Here is a 15,850-nt window from a genome sequence, read left to right as displayed (position 1 = left end):
ATGGGTTTGATACAGAGCAAACAACAACAACTTGTATTTATATGTGTCTCTTCTCTGCCGAAACCACGTGCCTTAACCCTAACCTCACCACCTAGTGCACCAGTGTGATTTTTTGCATTTGCTATCACAGTAATTCTCAACGATACAGCAAACCTGATGAATTGTGAGCAGTTTTGTGCTGTGAGCCTTTGCTCACTCGGGTGTAGAGTATCAGCTGGTTGTGATCTAATTTTATTGTATAGAGGAGATTTTCATCCCATCATTCTGGGTTGGATTTAAACTAAGATTTGTGGTAAAAGGTGCTGGGTGGATCCAAGGTAAAGGATAAGTTACAAGGAAGAAAGTACATACTAACTATATATTTAAAAAACAACTCTGGTTTTGAGATAGGACACAGGATCATGGCCATGATTGTCCATACATTTTTATGAAAGTGTTCACAAGTTACATGCCTCTTTATGTATATGGTTTAGTTCAATAAAATAACAGAAACCAAAAGAGTATCAACACCAAAACCAATGTCCAAATAGTGTGGAAAGTTGTGTGAAAATAATTAAAACTTACATATAATTATTACGAATGGAGTATTCAGTGAATATTTGACCAATTCCCCAATTATGAAGCAATTTCTTATAACTATACTGGATAAATTTACTCAAACAATAGCTACTCATTTACAACAGCTATGTCTACTGCTTCCGTCAGAAATAGCAAAAAGACAGCAAACCATAAACCTTTTAGTGAAATGAAAAACATTTTTTTTTACTAGCACAGCAAAGAGTTGCCCTTACCATGTGAGGCACCTGAGTGTGTAGGTTCAGAGCTAGTGGTGCGGGTGGGGGTGGGGGTGGGGGTGGGGGTGGAGGTGGAGGTGGGAGAAGATGTGGAGGTGACCTTAATCTTCTTCGCATTCGCATTCTGTTTGCTTCACTTTTCAGCATCTCAATTTCTCCTTGCAGATCATTCATTTTGTTTATGTGCTCGCGCTGCATCTCCTGCATGTCCTTTTCCAACTCTAAAGTAAATCAGAAGAAAGCTTTATTTTATATTCACTCAAAATGGCACAAATGCTCATTTTTCTACAACAGCAAATTGCATTTCTATAGTGCTCCTCACATACATAAACATCTCAGAGCATTTTACAAGGTGGTGGACAAGGGTCGTGGCATGCAGGAGCGAGAAACAAGATTTGATCAGTTCTTCACTTGCTGGAATGCTATACAAATACCTATTAAAATAAAAATAATTTCCATCATTTGCAAACTCCCCAGCAATGAAACAAGTCTTGTAAATAAACTGGATCGATTTACTCAAATGCAGTAGTTATTCATTTACTGGGTCAATCAGAAACATCAAACAAACAGGAAGGCTTAAATGTTTTCTTGAAATAAAACACCTTTTTAACTATCACAACAATGAGCTGTCCTTGTCATGAGAGGCATCCAAGTGTGTTGGTTCAGATCTAGCTGTGGTGGTGGAGTAGAATATTGAACATCCATAATAGATTAAACATTTTACAACACACACCTCCTGTATACTAATCCTAACTTTCTGTTGTCACATTTTTGTCTAAGGTTTGTGTCAATATTTTCTGTTATGAATTCCTATGTCCATATTTATATTGTCATGCTATCTGGAATCCTGAAAGGTGGAAGTAGATTCAATAGTAACTTTCAAAAGTGGATATATACTTAAAAAGGAAACATTTGCAAGGTTATGGGGAACGAGCAAGGGAGTGGGATTAATTGGACAGCTCTTTCAAAGAGCTGGTACAGGCACGATGGGCCGAATGTGCTGTATGATTCTGTAATTACACTGTCCCACCTGTGGTGAAGTTGTAGTGCGTCAGTTTTGTGTCTCCCAACTCCTCGCCCTGTCGTGCAGAGAAAGTCCTATACTTCAACCAACTCTCCTTCTCAAATTGCTGTTGAACTATAAATGAATAATAAATAGTTGATCTCCTGTGTTACTGTACATGGGGAGTTGAGCCCAAGTGCAGTCTTGGTGAAGTAGGGTTAGAAGGCCGTGGATAACTGGAGCACGGCACACAGATGTAATTGAGTCACTATTTTAAAGTCATGTATTCTGTCCTTATTTTTTATATAATATTTTGTGCTGACAAATTTCAGATCTGCGCTAGATGGTTTTGGGTTCAGTGTCTTTGGACTGTCGTATAAGCAAACCCAGTGTCCCCTATGATCAGGAGTTTATCTTAACTGCCCAATATCTAGTCATACAACAGCATGACCAAGGGAGGGGAGGGGGCAGCACGGAGGCATAGTGGTTAGCACTGTTGCCTCACAGCGCCAGGGACCCGGGTTCAAATCCGGCCTCGGGTGACTGTCTGTGTGGAGTTTGCACATTCTCCCCGTGTTTGCATGGGTTTCCTCCGGGTGCTCCGGTTTCCTCCCACAGTCCAAAGATGTGCGGGTTAGGTTGATTGGCCATGATAAAAATTGGCCCTTAGTGTTAGGGGGGATTAAATATGTGGGGTTACGGGGATAGGGCTTGGGTGGGATGGCTGTCGGTGTAGGGACCGGGTGCTAGGGTTTGGATGATCAGCCATGATCTCGTTGAATGGCGGAGCAGGCTCGAAGGGCCAAATGGCCTACTCCTGCTCCTAGTTTCTATGTTTCTATAAGACCCCTCATTCTACGTACTGCACTCCATGATCTCACAGACTCCTCACATCCATTTTGCCTATCTTCTGGAAGGCAAACTAATAAGCAAGCTACTGAAATGAGGCCAATTATAAACCACTAGGTTGGTTTATTTTACTAGCTCCCTTTCTTTTTCTCTTTGCCTCTCCGGCCTTTCTCTATCCTCTCTTTCCCTCATCACCCGGCCATGCCACCTTTCATTTCTTCTGTCGGGTACTTTGCCATCTTGATCCCTACCCCAATCCGTCGCTGCTCTTCTGCCTTCCAATTCCTGCCATGGTCTCCAGGCTCGAAGTCCTATATGCCTCTCCTAGCATTTACTGGAGTGGCAGCAGCCCAAACTATCTTTGTGGGTCCAAGAGGAGCATTCCTGCTCCACCGGGCCCCACAAAGATAAGTTTTACACTTACCTTACAGGGGCCTCTGCTGAGTGCCTGCCAGGTTTCCCCCTCCTTATCTGTGTAACCTCCTACAGTGCTACAATCTCCCCCACACTCTCCATTCCTTTGATTCCAGCCTCTTGTACAACCCCTTCCATTGTGCCCCATGCTCTGGGATTCCCTCCCTAAACTCCTTCATTTCTCCTCCTTCACGACCCTTGTTAAAACCCCTCTTTGACCAAGCTTTTAGTCACCCCATCTAATATCTCCTTCTTTGGCTGTGTGTCAATTTTTTTCTTACATCTCTATGATTCGTCTTGGGATATTTTTCTAGGCACTATATAAATGTGAATTGTTATTTGGTAAAGTGGAAGGGTTTCACTGAATTCAAAACATCTGAGGCAATAACTACACTGCTTGGGTTGGTAAAAATGTTACTAGTGCAGGAATATTATCAGAACCTTGTTTTTGTTACATGGCAATATTATGGGGAAGAAAATTAAGAAATCAAAACATTTTAGAAACAGAATGTTTGTATAATGGATGCTCCTTTAAATGGGCTTCAGAATACAAAAATAAAAGTACAGAGGGGTCAGAGTTTAACATCGAGTGACCAATCTAATGCGAAGCCTTGCCAATCTTCATGATTCAGCCAGTTACCATCTGCTGCTCTGCTGTGCAGGTCATCTGTCCTTGAAATGTGTGTAAAGGAAGAGGATTCCAGGAAACAAAATATCTGGAGCTCATATGGCAAACATTATTGTTTAAAGAGATCACAGCAATATATATGTGGATCTTATTTACACTTCATTAAAAAAACTAGACTGTATGAAGATTGAATCTTGTAATGAGGAAAAGAACACACCAGAGTTAAATTTTTTAAGCAATGCAATTCATAAAACAATAGTCCCTATTTCTATCTTGAGCAGTGAGCGGCCAGTCGAGTGTGAAAGGGTCAGAAAAATGTGGAGTTTAGTCTCAATGAGAGTTTGCTACAAGGTGCATTTGCCATTAGTTTCTTAAAATCTAAAGTTAATACCTGTGTGAAATGAGTAAGGGGAGTTTGGCGTTAATGAGATTTAAAGCTAACATTATCTACATGTTTAAGTTAAACACCAAGTGCAGGAGACTCTCTTGTGTGTGGAGTGTGAAATGTGGACCATCATGGAGCCTCAGTCTATCCAGGGCTGCACATTTACACTAATTATTGGAAAATTGAGTCTCTGGAGCAGAGTGTCTCTGTGTTTATGCAGCAATTGGCCACAATTCATTGCAGAGAGGATTAGGGTTTCTGGATCATGCTCTCTAGAATGTGGCCACCCAAGGTACAAGATGGCCAATTATGCAGTGACTGCAGATATCAAAAGGTGAACTCCATACCTTCACCTGGTCATGGTGAAAGGGATACACATATGGGGCTGGATTTTGATACTGGGGCGGGCTGGGGTTGTGTAATCCGCATTTCGTGTTAGCCACCCGATTCTAAATCGATGTGGGAGAATTATACAATTTTAACTTAATTGGCCAATTGAGTTCCAACGCGTGGGAACCCATGACCAATGAGTTTTTCCAGTCTGAAAGTCGCCTCCGATGACGTCATTATTGCTGCTGCATTTAAGGTCTGCAACAAGCCTTGTTTCTTCTGCAGACTGCCAACCTTTTGGCCTTTGCAGTGAGAGGCACCTGCAGGAAGAATGGCCAGCCAGAGACCTAGGTCTGCACCCCGTTTCGATGACGTTGCCCTGCAGGCTTTAATGGAGGGAGCAAGAGCACATAAAGAGGTGCTCTTCCCTTCTTCAGGGAGGAAGAAGCCTCCCCAGCAAACCAAGGCTGTGTGGATCCAGGTGGCAGAGGAGGTCAACTCCTTGTCTGTAACCCGCAGAACCTGGATACAGTGCAGGAAGAGATTTCATGACCTTCTGCGCACTGGAAAAGTGAGTCTGAATTTCCCATCACCCTCAATCTGATCTCCATTGCCTCTCCTCACCAGCACTCAGCTTTAGCAATCACTTCCTCCACATACCACTTGACACTGACATCCATGCACCCTTACCCATTCCCTCTCTCTCTATGCTCACATTCACCTAACTATTCGACTATGCAGCCCTCACACTCCCTATCACTGTGATACTATGAAAACAACTGACAACACACAGGGAGGGCCCTTGGTCTTGCCACCTCACTCTATCTTTGTCTCCTTCTAAGCATCTATGCTATGGATTCTCTATACTCACTCCTTCATTCTCACTCAACCTCCACTTGTCTCCCTCATTGCAGGAAAAGAGAGCTCACAATAAGAGAGAAAGAGTGAGGACAGGAGGAGGGCCACCCTCAGTAGCCCACCTCACCCCCTGGGAGGATGCGGTCCTGGAGATCGTGGGAGTGGAGGACGATGCGCAAGTGGGGGACGGACAGACGGGCGCATCACAGCAAGCTGGTGACATAATCGTTTTCCATCTCTCTCAATGACATTGCATGAATTGCTAATAATGATTCTGAAGCTCTAACAGATGGACGTATGATCATCTGCAATATGCAATGTGCATGTAACCTTGGCATCACATCTCTGACTCTTTCCTTTACTCCCCCACAGGCCCATCGCAAGCACTCGTCCCCACTAGCTAGGAGGAAGAGCGTGAGCATCCAGACTCCTCAGAGGAAGCTGCAACCTCTGAGGGCGCGGCGTCAGCAGAATTCAGCGCACCCAGCACCGACACTCACACCTCGGTGGGACCATCGCGAGATAGAGTAGTGTTGTCACCTGGTGTATCACAGCTCACAAGTGAGCATCAGCAGATTGTGGAGACAGGGACAGCAGTGGAGAGTCCTAGTCGGAGGGTGCAGGACTCTGCCAGCTCGGCTCAGCTGCATGTCGACCCTCTGCCTCTGGGTCCATTCATAAGATCAGCAGTGCTGGAACTCCAGGAACAGATGCAGGAGTCTCTGGCAGGTTTTGTCTCCAGGGTCGCTGCGAGTGTGGAGCGAATGGAGGAGTCCGTAGCGAACATGAGCAGAGCCTTTGTGGAGTCATCGGCACATGAACGCATCACCATGGAAAGGATGGCAACCTCCATGGAGGTGATAAGTCGCCAGAGTGCAGAAAACATGGTGAGTGTTCTGAATAGAATGACATCTCTGGAGGAGCGATGGTCATCTATTGAACAGAGAAACCAGACCTTCATGGAAGTCCTTCTGAGTAGGACTGCCAGTGCAGATAGGGGTCCCCATGGCCCCCCCTGATGTGCAGCAAGGTGCTCTCAAGCCACTTGCAAGTGCTGAGGGGGACCTGACCCATGAGAGGGAAGTTGGTGGCAGACATCAAGGAAGTAGGGGCTCCTCTCCAAGCGCTCACACTTCCACGCCACTGCAGAGCCCTCGGTCAGAGCCCCACCAGAGTCCACACCCATCTGAGATCGGCGTCTCAACCCCTGCACAGCCACAGGAGCAGCAGACTGTTGGCGAGCCCTCACAGGTTCGCAACCCCAGAGGACACCCGCCAAAGGTGTCGAGACAGGAGCAGCAAGAAAGTGAGCAAGGGGCCACCACATCTGCTGAAGCCACAGGGGAAGCACCATGTAGGAGCACACGTAAGAGGAAGATACTGCACAAATAGTCACAAGGGTAGTCACTTGGGTGAAATTTGATGTTTTACGTTAAAAAGCCATCAGATGATTACTGTAAATAAAAAATCTGATGGCTACTGCTGTAGTTGTGGCGTGTGTCATTTCGCGAATGGGACTTCCACATTGAGGGCTTAGCATTACTTGGTATATGCCTCAGTTGAGGAAGCGCTCAGTGAAGGTGGTGAGAGGGGTTTCCCAGGAGGTCACACTGGAGATGGGTGTCAGGCTCCAAACTTCCACAGCTGTGGTTATGCCTTCTAAAAGTTCCCCCAGACCTGAGACAAAAAAGTCCTGCCACCTGCAAATGATGACTGATCAAATCTCCTATTTAATGGTGGAGCTGCAGCTAATAGTCAGCAATCCAATTGTGCTCCTGCCAGGTTTCACCGTCGTGTTTCAGAACAGGCCTGCTTCACGTCGGAAAAGGGTTAAAATCACCAAGGCCTATCAAAATGGCATTATAGAGGCAATTTATTGCTTGTTAAGGACCTTAACGGCCTATCCCGCCTCTTGGAGGCGGGACGGAGACGGGACCAGTAGACACGATTTAATGAAAATTGCTTGGAGGTGGGGTTGGGCCTGCCCGCCAGTTTTTTTGCAATTTTAACCTCCCACACACCCCCAATCCCGCCTCAAAGGCCCGATGAAAATCGAGCCCATGGAGTTTGCAGGACTCTAGCTGCTCTTTCACAATATTATATGACGGTCCAGTGAAGGACCAACATTGAGTAAAGGACAAAGTTGTCCACCTTTGGAGACTGTGAATGACCATAGAAGTATACATTGCCAGAGTTTGGCTGGAATATTTGGTTTGGGAGTTTATTTATCCATCCATCCGTCATTAGACATATTAATAGGGAATGACAATATGGTTATTGAAATGCCACTCAGGGTAAATGAGATCAGGACGAAGGAGCATAAAGCCAACCTTAGCGGTCCAGCCCAGGCAACTGCAGAAGTCGCTGACCAAATTTTTCTAAGGTCTAGGGCTCTCCAAAGGTGAAGAGACTCCCGGGCCCAAGGTGGTTTCAGGCAGACGGTTTGCTGGGTCAGCTCCGAGCACCAGCAAATGCACACCAGATGATTCTAGGAGTTTCACAATCCAGGGAGGCCTATATAGTTCAAACTGAGGGGGTTGGAGGAGGTGCAGCTGGCCAATCTGCTCAAGAGGGAGACCCCGAGTGGTTTGTCAATAACCTTCTTGGTATCTATGTCATTCCTATCAAGTGGGAGGGCACGTGATGCACTGCCTGTGAACAAGGGAAACTGTTCATTGGGCATGGTTGCTTCATCTAGGTGCGGAATGACAAGCGGAGACAGCCTGTGGCAGAACCCAGGAGCAGCAACCAGCTACTAAGCCGAGATGAATTTGGAAGCATGCAGTGGTCCAGCCACAGGGGCTGCACAGGCAATTCGGGCCCATCAGGGCGCAGGCATTTTTTGCCACACTGAGGCCGGAATTTTCCTGGCGCTCAGAGTACGGGTTTGGAGGCGGGTCCCCTGTCAAAATCAAAAAGATTGACAGCGGGTCGGTATCCTGCTGTAAACCCACCTCATTGTCAATTTCCCAAGTCATCCCTGAACAGACCCGACACCAAGCGGGAGATCAACCATTTTAGATACTTAAAAGCTTGTTAAAAGGTAGTTGAGTACCATTTTACCATGTACTTACCGTTTTACTAGCTTTTCCACGGGTTGCCCGGAGCACGGGAATCACGTCAGGTAAGGAGCTCGGGTGTTGTGTCAGCATGTAATGATTTATTAACCTGACAGCTGCAAATGGTCTATGAAAGCTCCCATTTCATAGGTCTTCACTTTCCAAGGTGAGAAGCTGTTACTTAATGCATTTGGAAGACAGATTGACCTTTATGCAGCTAGCAAGTGTTTGGAGCAAACTCTCTATCTAGTGTCACCTCATTGGAACAACCTCTCTCACCACTGACAGATCGCTTCTGTCATCTCAACCTCACCTGCCATCTATTCCATCAGCATTGGTGCCCTTGAAAAAACCTCACCTTGGTCCTCAGAATCCCACCACGATCAGCCCCAACACCAGGCACACCAGCAGCACCAACAACACCAACCTTCTCCGCAATCAACTGATGCTGCACAGGACAGAGGGCATCAGCACCCGACCACATTGCTGCCCGGGATGCCAGCGATGGCCTCACCATGTCCAGATTTGCTTCACTTAACACTGCACACCCTGGCTGCCACATGATGCGCCAGGTTGGCACCACCCCACACCAGCACCATCAAGCATCCCTACAATGTCCAGGTCATTCCTTTCACACTCATCACCATTGGCGGAGGGTACAATTATGTCTCACCAATCACTGGAACTCACTAAGATGCACACAAATCTGTCCATGAACACAAAGTGTTGAAAATAAAGATTTCAATGCTTGACAACACAGCAACAGAAACTTAACACAAACACTGGCTAAAGCACACAAGTGCCTACCCTTGTGTGTTGTTAGTTTGAATGATTGGACAAGGATGAGGGTGAGTGAGGGGTGGCTAGTGAGATGGGGAAGTGATAATGTAGAGAGAGGGGGATGGGTGGAGGTGCAAGGTAAGTTGGTGTGAGGATGTGCAGGAGTAGGGTAGGGAAGGCAGAGTGATGGGGATTTGATGAGTGGCACAGGAGGATGAGGTTGAGTGTAGCTTTGCAGTAACATTTTGTGATCTACTGAGATCATTGAAAGGTTTGTGCCACTGTACCCAGGTCCTCCTGACAACATCCCTGCTTGTGCCCTCCTGTGCAATGTGCAACCAGGCTGCGTTGGTGTCCTGGGGAGTTGTCTTCCACCCATCAGAAGGGAAGAGAACCTCCCTGCGTGCTGTGACTCCCTCCATAACCATATGGAGGGAGTCATGGGAGAGCCTGGGTGCAGCCGTGCACCTTTGTGCAGTGCTCGTCAGTGTTTGCAGCAGCTCAATGCTGTAAAACACTGACAGCACAACTGTCAAAATGAATGTGGACATGGCCCCTTTAAGGAAACCGGCTGATGACGTGTCATCAGATGATGTCATCAGACCCTCTTCCTGTTAATTGGCTGGGAACCTCGCAGGGCGGGCTTAACAACCCCAATCAGGGCAAAATCACTTGGAGGAGGCGGGAAGAAGACAAGAGCGGGGTTTGAGACCGCTGCCCACTCCGGCCGAACCGGACTCGCCATGGCTGGCGAAATCACAGCCTAGATGTGGAATAGTAATTGCTACAAATAGTTAAAGGCACAAAGCACAGCGGTTGCACATCTTCCAGGCAGGTGGCCATGCTGCTCATGGGCTCCTGGGGTTCGGGAGGATCGGTGGTGCAACTGGTGAGGAGTACACTGTCTTTGCAAGCAAGTCATCCCAGGTGGGAAAAATGTGTCACATTTTGGGGAATTTTTCTATAGAATGGATTTGAAAAAAAAGTTACATTTAAGGGTCGTGTTTTAAAGCAAAGTGTATTCACACAAGTTTAAAAAACAGACACAAATATCTGTTTCAGGTCACATGGGGGTACATCACCCCTGGGTTATGCTATAATTTAGTTAGATGTTGGACTGTATGGACATACGTCTAAACCCAAGGTACTCTGACTTCTTAAGGGAGTAACCAGCACTGATGTAACCAAGACCATATTTGTGGCAAAATCTAAATTTACAACAGCTTGTCTATGGTGTATTCCCTCTCCAGTCTGGCAAAGCTTACACATGAAAACAACTGAGTGAGCTACTGTTCCTGTGGAACTGTACCTCAGCAAAGAGTTAATACCTTCAGGACAGGAAACTAGAGGAGAGAATTGGTGAGAAAAACAAAGATCTGGATGAATATTTGATTAGGAACAAGATTGAAGGTTGGAAGAAGATAGAAATGATTGAATGCTGGTTTGAATGTGATCATTCCTCAGCTCCTGCAGCATGGAAATGTCATGCCAAGGTGATAGCTGACCAAGATAAGTGATATAGGATGTTATTTGCCTTTAGGGAGGGGACAGGAAGACAGTTTGCAGAACTTCTTATGAAATTAAATAGATTAGGTACAGCTTGTTATGAATCTTATGATCCATGAAGAAAGACTCATGAAATAACACTGGACGGCCTGCTGGTGGCACTGTCCAAGGAGTATAAATACTCGGGCGTGGGCCCAGCTTGCCCAGGACGTTGTGTAAACAGGAACTAGTGAAAGATAACTAGACCTCCATGTTTTGAAACAAGTTGAATAAAGCCTTGCTTTATACTCAAACCAAGTGCGTAGTGAGTTTTATTACGTCACAGCCTATGAGAGTAGATCGCACATGATCTGTAGAGAGACTTGGGTTTATGGACTGAACAGTCCGTTCTCATTCCATGCTTCCTTAGGCCATTATTATTTCTCTTCATATTGAATGAAATATTGGCTTATTAACAACAGACAATTTTTCCTATTCAAATTATATTTTTATTAAATGTTTCTAAAAATTACAATCAATAGCAACATAAAAGATTTGGTTTTACATTCTTCATGCTGATTTACTAACATAAGTATTAAAAAAAGGATATATTTCTCATATTAGCTCAAAATAGATCTGGTTGGAGATTTAAGGAGTGAAACGGACAGTAAATTAGATTGCAACATTTTAAATAGGTACAACTCAATGCACATTACATACATAATTAACAAGCAGGAGTGCTGAAGTTAAGACCAGTGCAGTGAATCTCTCAGTAACTACACATCTTTCAAGTCAGTATCACTGTTCAATTATAGGTTTGGTTTTGTTGCACAGTAATTGAGTTTTGCTGGAAAGATTCTATTTTTTTTTCAGAACACAGGTGCAACTATGTTTCAGCAATTCAAAACATTTTTTCAAAAAATATTACAAAAGGTATTATCAATTTACAATAATAAACAATTGTCTGGAAAATATATTGAAAGCTACTTAAAATATGTTTTTAATTACAGTACATCCTGATACTCTGTCTTCATCACTGTAGACTAGTATATAGACTAAGAAAAAACTGCAAATACTAAACATTTAGAGCTTCTGAAATAGCCTCATTTTTCTTCAGCTAAGGCTTACCCTCAAGAGTAGTCAACACCCTCAACTGCATCCATCTCATATCTCTACCCTCCTCCTCTCATGGCAACAGGGTCCCTCTTGGCTTCACCTCCATTCTACCAGTTTTTGAATTTGCCTTCATCATCTCCCATCATCAAGCACATCTTGCCTTTTTGTCACTTCTCCATTTTCCAGAGGAACCATTCCTTTCAGAGTACTTTTATTCACTCTTCCACCACCCAACTTCCAGCTTCCACTTTGCTGTGCAATCACAACAAACTCATCACCTGTTCTTTCACCACTTCACACCTCAGTATACAGGGCCACATACATTCCTTCCATGCGAGACAACAGCTTAATTTTACTTCCTCCAATTTAGTATACTGTGCTCACTGCTCATGGTGCAGTCTTCTCTATATTGGGTTGACCAAAAACAGATTAGAGAACCCTTTGCCAAACTCTGCAGATTGTTGTGTCTGTAAGTATGACCTGGAGTTCCCTGTGGCTTGCCACTTTAACCTGTACTCTCATTCCCACTCTGACATCTCCATTTTTGTTTCAATCAAGTTTTATGCAAGATTCAGGAACAGGATCTCATCTTTCACTTAAGCACTCTGCAGCCCCCTGCATCTGAACACTGGCTTTAATAATTTCAGACGTTAGCTTTATCTTCTTCATTTTCTTTACAGTAAGGGGTGGTAGTCAGCAGGGAGGGGGAGGGAGATGGCTTGGCGTTCTGGGTGTAGACCCTTTGCCAGAGCACAGGTGGGGGGGGGGGGGGGGGAGGGGGGGGAGGGCTGTGCCCCTAGCGCTGGCTTGTTTTTTTCCCCTTGTGGGACTGACGTACTCACTGTGTTTCCAGGATTTTCATTTTCATTTTAGGGTTGCATCTACAGGCTTTCAATACCCCCCCCCCCCCACAGGTTTCATGTCATTCAACAAATTACTTCCTTGCTGTGATCGGAGTTTCTGTTGTTCCCCCGTCCCCATTTTCCCCAATTCTACTAAAATGTTTGTTTCCGTTTGAAGAGTTCTACCTGCAACATTAACCTGTCCTTTTTCTCTACAGATGTCAAGTGCCATATTTATTTCCAGCATTTTCTATTTTTGCTACTGTTTATGGAGCACTATTTGTGGGGGGGCTGCAAGAGGGCAGAAACATGCAGCTACAGTCTACTTTCTGTTCACTGGCAGGGTAACAGGAATACTACTCTGCTTTAAATTAGTGTTATTGGTAAACTGCGATATTAATGTTTACCACCAATAAAAGCAAGACCATCTACCTCGCAAGGTCTCTGTTATCCTTCAAAAGAAAGAATTTGTTACAGATTTACCTTTTCTGCTCATTCTAGAGACAAGTGGTAAAGAGAACACATTTTCATTTTGGGGATACTATGTCAGCATCTGACACTCCCAGGCCAGATCTAATATGGTCAGATAGAGAGAGAAGTTCCCTCTACTCTGCAGCCAAAAACATGCTTTAATCTCAGCAAAACCCCGACTGCCCAGCTATACATAGTAAGAACTAGATTTAAACCACCCAAATTATTTCATGTAGGATCCTTACAACCAACAGAAAGGAAAGATATTCATCCTATTATTCCAGGCTAGACCATTTCTCTTTTTAAGTTTCCTGAATGCTATGTAATATTCTTAAGTTTCATTATAATGAATATTGCTAATTTAATAAGAACATTACCAAAAGTGTTAAAGATTTGGGCTAGAAATTTGATGCATTTGTGCCTCAAGTTAGCGCCCCCGGGGGGGGGGGGAGGGGATGTGCTAACGGGGCGCAAACGACTTTTCACCCGGGCACAGCACCTCCAACAACTCCCGCTGAGCAGTGGCGGTAACCGGTAGCACCCTGCCCCGCTGCGCAGGCGATGAAGACATCATCACTGTGTGCAGCACCCCGTTTTCACCCCGTGCCCCCTGAATCTGTGCCGGGTGATGACAGCGACCAATTCAGGGGGGGAGGGGAACGGAGCGGCAGGAGACTCGCAGGGTGCTAACTAAAGAGGAGGAGGCGGGTGGGTGGAAAAAAAAATTGACCAACTTACTTGTCGCAGTCCCTTGCGTCTTTGAACGCGGGGTCCTTGCTGCGATCTGGCAGCCTGGCACTCCTTGAGTGACGGGCTGCTGGCACGGCACCCCACTCCCTGGTGGTTCAGGTAGGGCCCTGCAGAGTTGTGGGCTTGGGCTCTCCCCTTTAATGAGGGGAAGAGCTCTTTCATGCAGCAGCACGACGTGGCCCAGTGCGTAGCGCTGCAGAACGCACTGCCCCGATATTCGGGGTTAGCGCTCTAAGAAGGAAGTGGAGCACTTGAATTAGCGCTCCACCTCCCTCTTGGGGGCACTAAAACCGAAGTTTACGATTGCCGGGCGCTAAATTTAGTGCCCAAGCGATGTTAGTGACCCAAAATAGGTGCCAACGAATTTTTCCCCCTTAGAGACTCAGGTCTGGAATTTTCTAAACAGTAGTCCATTCATCTAAAGGTACTCTTTAACATTATGTTATGTTACTCTTGTAGTGTGCAACCATATGCACAAGGTTCATTTCTGAGAGTCCGAGACCTACCATCATCGGGCTTCCTCCTCTCTCGCTGATACTTCAGTTTTAGAATTTCATCTTCCAGGCGCTGGTTCTCAAGTTCCACAGCTAGGAGCTCAGCATCCAGTGATCGGTGAGGTGACTCGTGTTCTGTAATGTGTAAGGAATGTAACAGATATAGTTAGGACTGTTATATTTTACCTCTTTGACAACAAGCATTTCTTGGTCTAGAACAGTCAATTTCCCCAAAATAAGATGAAGTGTATTTATAGTTTTATAAATTTGACGCTGATCTTTACAGACTTTTCTTTTTCTCTTTTGGCGGTCGTGTAGACTTTTCCAGAAGTTGAGCTTCTGCCTGAAGACCATGCATCTGGGCCAGAATAGCAGGATCATTACCACCACTCTGAAGGTAGACGAGTTTCAGTGCACTGGAACAGAAGGAAGAAACCATGATGCAGAAATAGAGGTTTTATCTTAATGTAGCTTATTAAGCCTCCAGCTTTAACTTTCTTTAAAGGCCTCCACTGCATTTGCACCGGCAGAGAGGTCCCCAGGAATGTTGGGCCATGTATTTTGTCACCAAGTAAACATTATTAAGTCGAATGAAAAGTACACACCTAAAACATCATAACTTGTTTTTTCTCATTAGAGGCCGACTGATCTGCTATGTATTTCCATCATTTTCTGTTTTTATTTAAAAGGTTATTAAGAGTTGAATATAAAATTAGTACAATCATAGAACTTTACAGTGCAGAAGGAGGTGACTGAGCCCTTCACACATGTGCCGATTCTTTGAAAGAGCATCAATTTAGTCCCATTTCCCTGCTCTTTTCCCAAATCCTCTTACATTTTTTCCTCTAATATTTATCTACTATTTATGGTAGGGATTTCCATGTTCTAACAAACCACTGTGTAAAAAAAAAATTCTCCTAATCTCTCCCTTCTTTGACCTCCCACTAGTAGTTAGTAATCAATGAAATGTTACTCAATTGGTGGGTTTTGTGCTGCAGTTCATTAGCTAACTGCCCGTTTAATCTCTTTAGCCCTTTTCTGCTGGCAATGTGAAAGTAAATTTCCATCACTTAGAGAGCTCCCAGTAAACAATGTCCATTACATCAGCTTTAAATACAGCCCCAATTTGCACTGCTTCAGTAAACCTGGCGGAAAAAAATCGCAAGTACGCAGAATGTAGGCAAGGTGAAACATCAAACTGATGTGGTCCAAAGAGTTCTTCCATCTAAACATTTCATTCCTCACCTGGACGTTTTACATTCGTTGTTACAGTGGGTTACAGTAGGTACCGGAATTGCCAGTGTCTTGTGGCAAAGTGAAGCAGGAAAATGAATTGGCCAGAATAAGTGACCATCAGCAATTTAGGTACCAAACAATTTAAGACCTTTGTCAACAAAAGAACTGAAGCAAGATTTTTCTCTCACTTTCTGCTGACTTTGATTGGATCTGGGACAGTAGGGGGTTGGAAGTTGGCTTGGGGGCCGTTGTACTAGTTCCTCACTGATAGACACCGCATCTGAGCATTTCTGCTAGAGCCGAGGTGACTGGTGAATAAATCGGCACATTCCAAGTGTCTGGTTTTAGTCGGGTGA

At 44.9% G+C, this 15,850-nt stretch overlaps 1 protein-coding gene across 1 annotated transcript in view; it reads right to left on the bottom strand.

Moving 5' to 3' along the window:
* ccdc17 (coiled-coil domain containing 17) overlaps window positions 1-15,850 on the bottom strand; it is a 95,939-nt gene that overhangs the window by 17,328 nt on the left and 62,761 nt on the right. Inside the window, exons 8-10 of the mRNA XM_085983028.1 lie at window positions 14,547-14,674; window positions 14,271-14,393; window positions 792-1,015 (exon numbers count right to left, since the gene is read on the bottom strand). Coding sequence (XP_085839154.1) covers window positions 792-1,015; window positions 14,271-14,393; window positions 14,547-14,674 — 475 coding nt within the window. The remainder of the gene's footprint in view (window positions 1-791; window positions 1,016-14,270; window positions 14,394-14,546; window positions 14,675-15,850) is intronic.

The sequence above is a fragment of the Somniosus microcephalus genome, chromosome 3 (genome assembly GCF_052327205.1).
Source record: "Somniosus microcephalus isolate GS21.2 chromosome 3, FLI_Smic_1.0, whole genome shotgun sequence".
Taxonomy (NCBI): Eukaryota; Metazoa; Chordata; class Chondrichthyes; order Squaliformes; family Somniosidae; genus Somniosus; species Somniosus microcephalus.
Note: the sequence above shows the minus strand (reverse complement) of the source record. Positions and strands in the feature narration are given on the sequence as shown.